Below are 2,634 nucleotides of genomic sequence, written 5' to 3' on the forward strand. Positions count from 1 at the left end.
AAATAGTAGGTACATGTAATTTTTGTATTTAATAAAGAAAAAAAATAATTTATGATTGATTAAGGGGCCTTGACAGTTTTACATTAAATTTAGGGGATCACACGACAAAAAAAAAAATGAGAAGCACTGTCCTAGATTAAACTGTAGTATATCTAAATATATATAATATGTATTATATACATATTCAAAAATTAAATTAGGTTGCAAATATCCCAAGAAGTGACTAAATTATACATCATAATATTTTATAATTGATGTCTACTTGATAAAAAATATTTAAAACAAAAATACAAATGTAAATTAAAATTATTAGATGCTAACTCCAAAAAAAATAAATTTTAATTCATAGTTTTAAAGCATTTTGCATTTAACAGTATGAAAAATTAGGCCTTCATAGGACAGGAAGCGCGCTCTGGTGTCTATAGGAACTGTGGTAAAAATTTCAATCAAGAGTTTATACGTTTAGGGGTTCAGAGTGACGACACCTTATCAATACACCTTGGGTATACACCACGATTTAAGATAGTACTATCTTAAATCGTGCTTTTACCTAAGACAGGGGTACGACACTGCGTGTATTGGCAAAATCGGGTGACTGTGGCCTTGGACATGGTCTCCAGGGGGGCGTGGCATATGTTATCATTTAAATAAATCATTTCAACATCATTGTCACAGTCCACCACGATTAAAGATATTACTATCTATAGCCGTGCAGTCCACAGAATAATAATAATGCCCATTGGCCATTGCCTTGTATCCGTTTTTAAGATTTCGTAACAAAGAGGGATACACGTTGCCAACATTTTATCAGATTACGGATACGGTACAATTTATAGAGTCCAATACTTCATACCGTAGGGATACGTAAACCCACACAGCTGACCGAGTGTCTATTCTATATTGTTCTGTGCCTAAGATCACGCCCTAATGATAACATATTATTAATTTATTATCAATAATTTACGCATGCGCAGTAACAACCAAGGCTATAGCTTTTTCAGTCATTTTGGCTTCAAATCACGGACTACTACACGTGTAGTAGTCCGTGCTTCAAATATAATACACAAGCAAATACCGAGTGGCTACATCCATAGTATATGATCTAAGGTACCTACATCATTTTTGAGACCAGTTTAAATACGGTGTTGAGTAACGTTCTGCGTGAGTGTATATTATCTTAAATTGTAGCCTAACCTTAAACTTAACAGGTCGGGCCACAGCCCGTCTATAAACTATTCTTTTATATTTATCCACGGTCTAACCTAACCATGCTTTTATCAATGACGTCTATAATGATACCAAGCTTACACGAGCCTAATTGTCCCATGAGTCATTAACTATGTGATTATTAACAAATTATGAATTGATTCTCCCTAGGATAGCTGTTCAAAATTTAAAAAATATAGGTATACTCCGGCCCACGAGAGTCCATACGTAAACCGCGCATTCATATAGTAATACGTGACGTCTGTTTTCTCCCACCATGATGCCATTCCCACTATTCGGCAACGTGCCGATGCGCAGTGACGGACGCGTTCTGACATATGGACTCTCGTGGGCCGGAGTATAGATGCAAATACGAGCTCAAGTTAAATAAATTAAATATATATAGGTACTATTAGCATTGATTAAATTTACTATATTATACTGTACTAAATATATTGTATATTTTATCAATGCTATTTTCGTATAATATAATCTAATATTTTATTAAGTATTGAACTCATTCGTTTACCCGAAATGTGGATTTAAATCACCGCCTAATGCGGACGTTTTACTAAAACACAACACAGAAATCGAGTACCTAAAAATTGAGTGATTTATACAGCAGGTTATTGTAGGTACCTATAAGATAATTTGTTACCACAGAATTTATTAAATCATCGTAAACTAGATATTAGGCTCAGGCGTTAAGCTAAACTAAATATTTTTATTCAGATTGTGCTTCTACGTTCTTAAACATTTTACGGCTTACATTTTTATTTCTTTTATTATTTAACTAACAGAACCACAAAATCTGATCTCTTCATTAAGAATTAAGATGTGTTATCAAAATATCAAAAGGAGTTCTATCATAAATGTTTCAAAAAACCTACTTATACTGTATTTATATGTATGTTTCAGTATCAAAATATAATGGAGGAACATATAGATATACAACATAAATATATTAAAATTGAGACTGATTGCATTCAACAATTAGTAAGTAATGATATTCGTATTAAAAATGAGATGGAAGACAACAATGAAGAAGAATTTACTGATATTGGATACAATATTGACAAAAACAAACATAAAAACACTCATTTTTGGTAAATAATTTTTAATTATTATTTGATCATATAGTTTATTTCTTAAAAATTATTTTATTTCCAGGACTGTAAGTGTTAACAAAGATACCAATACAGTAATTAAAACTGAACAAGACGAAATGGTATTTGATGATTGTACGTTTAAAAGCGAAATGAAAATTGAAATTCCAAGAAGTCTAAATAAAATAAAGGCTCATGTTATCGATCCAATAGAAAATTGTGACAATCTTAATCCTACTTTTGGTGGACAGACACACAATCGTGAAAAGGAATACCAGTGCAACATATGTAAAAAGAGTTTAAAAAAAAATACAATTTAGAA

General features: G+C 31.6%; 1 protein-coding gene across 1 annotated transcript; it reads left to right on the forward strand.

The window, feature by feature from the left end:
* The first annotated feature begins 955 nt into the window (after positions 1 to 955).
* Positions 956 to 2,632, forward strand: LOC100569185. Its single transcript, XM_029486330.1, has 3 exons — positions 956 to 1,161; positions 2,125 to 2,312; positions 2,377 to 2,632. Exons 2-3 carry the CDS (start codon positions 2,137 to 2,139, stop codon positions 2,630 to 2,632), a joined length of 432 nt encoding a protein of 143 aa, XP_029342190.1. The 5' UTR covers positions 956 to 1,161; positions 2,125 to 2,136.
* Positions 2,633 to 2,634: the final 2 nt, after the last annotated feature.

Source organism: Acyrthosiphon pisum, chromosome A1 (assembly GCF_005508785.2).
Source record: "Acyrthosiphon pisum isolate AL4f chromosome A1, pea_aphid_22Mar2018_4r6ur, whole genome shotgun sequence".
Classification (NCBI taxonomy): domain Eukaryota; kingdom Metazoa; phylum Arthropoda; class Insecta; order Hemiptera; family Aphididae; genus Acyrthosiphon; species Acyrthosiphon pisum.

Excerpts from the sequence above, each read along its gene's own strand:
- LOC100569185 (XM_029486330.1), top strand. The coding sequence starts at position 2,137 with ATGGAGGAACATATAGATATACAACATAAATATATTAAAATTGAGACT. Across the intron at positions 2,313-2,376 it reads CATAAAAACACTCATTTTTG|GACTGTAAGTGTTAACAAAG; the intron begins GTAAATAATTTT and ends TTTTATTTCCAG.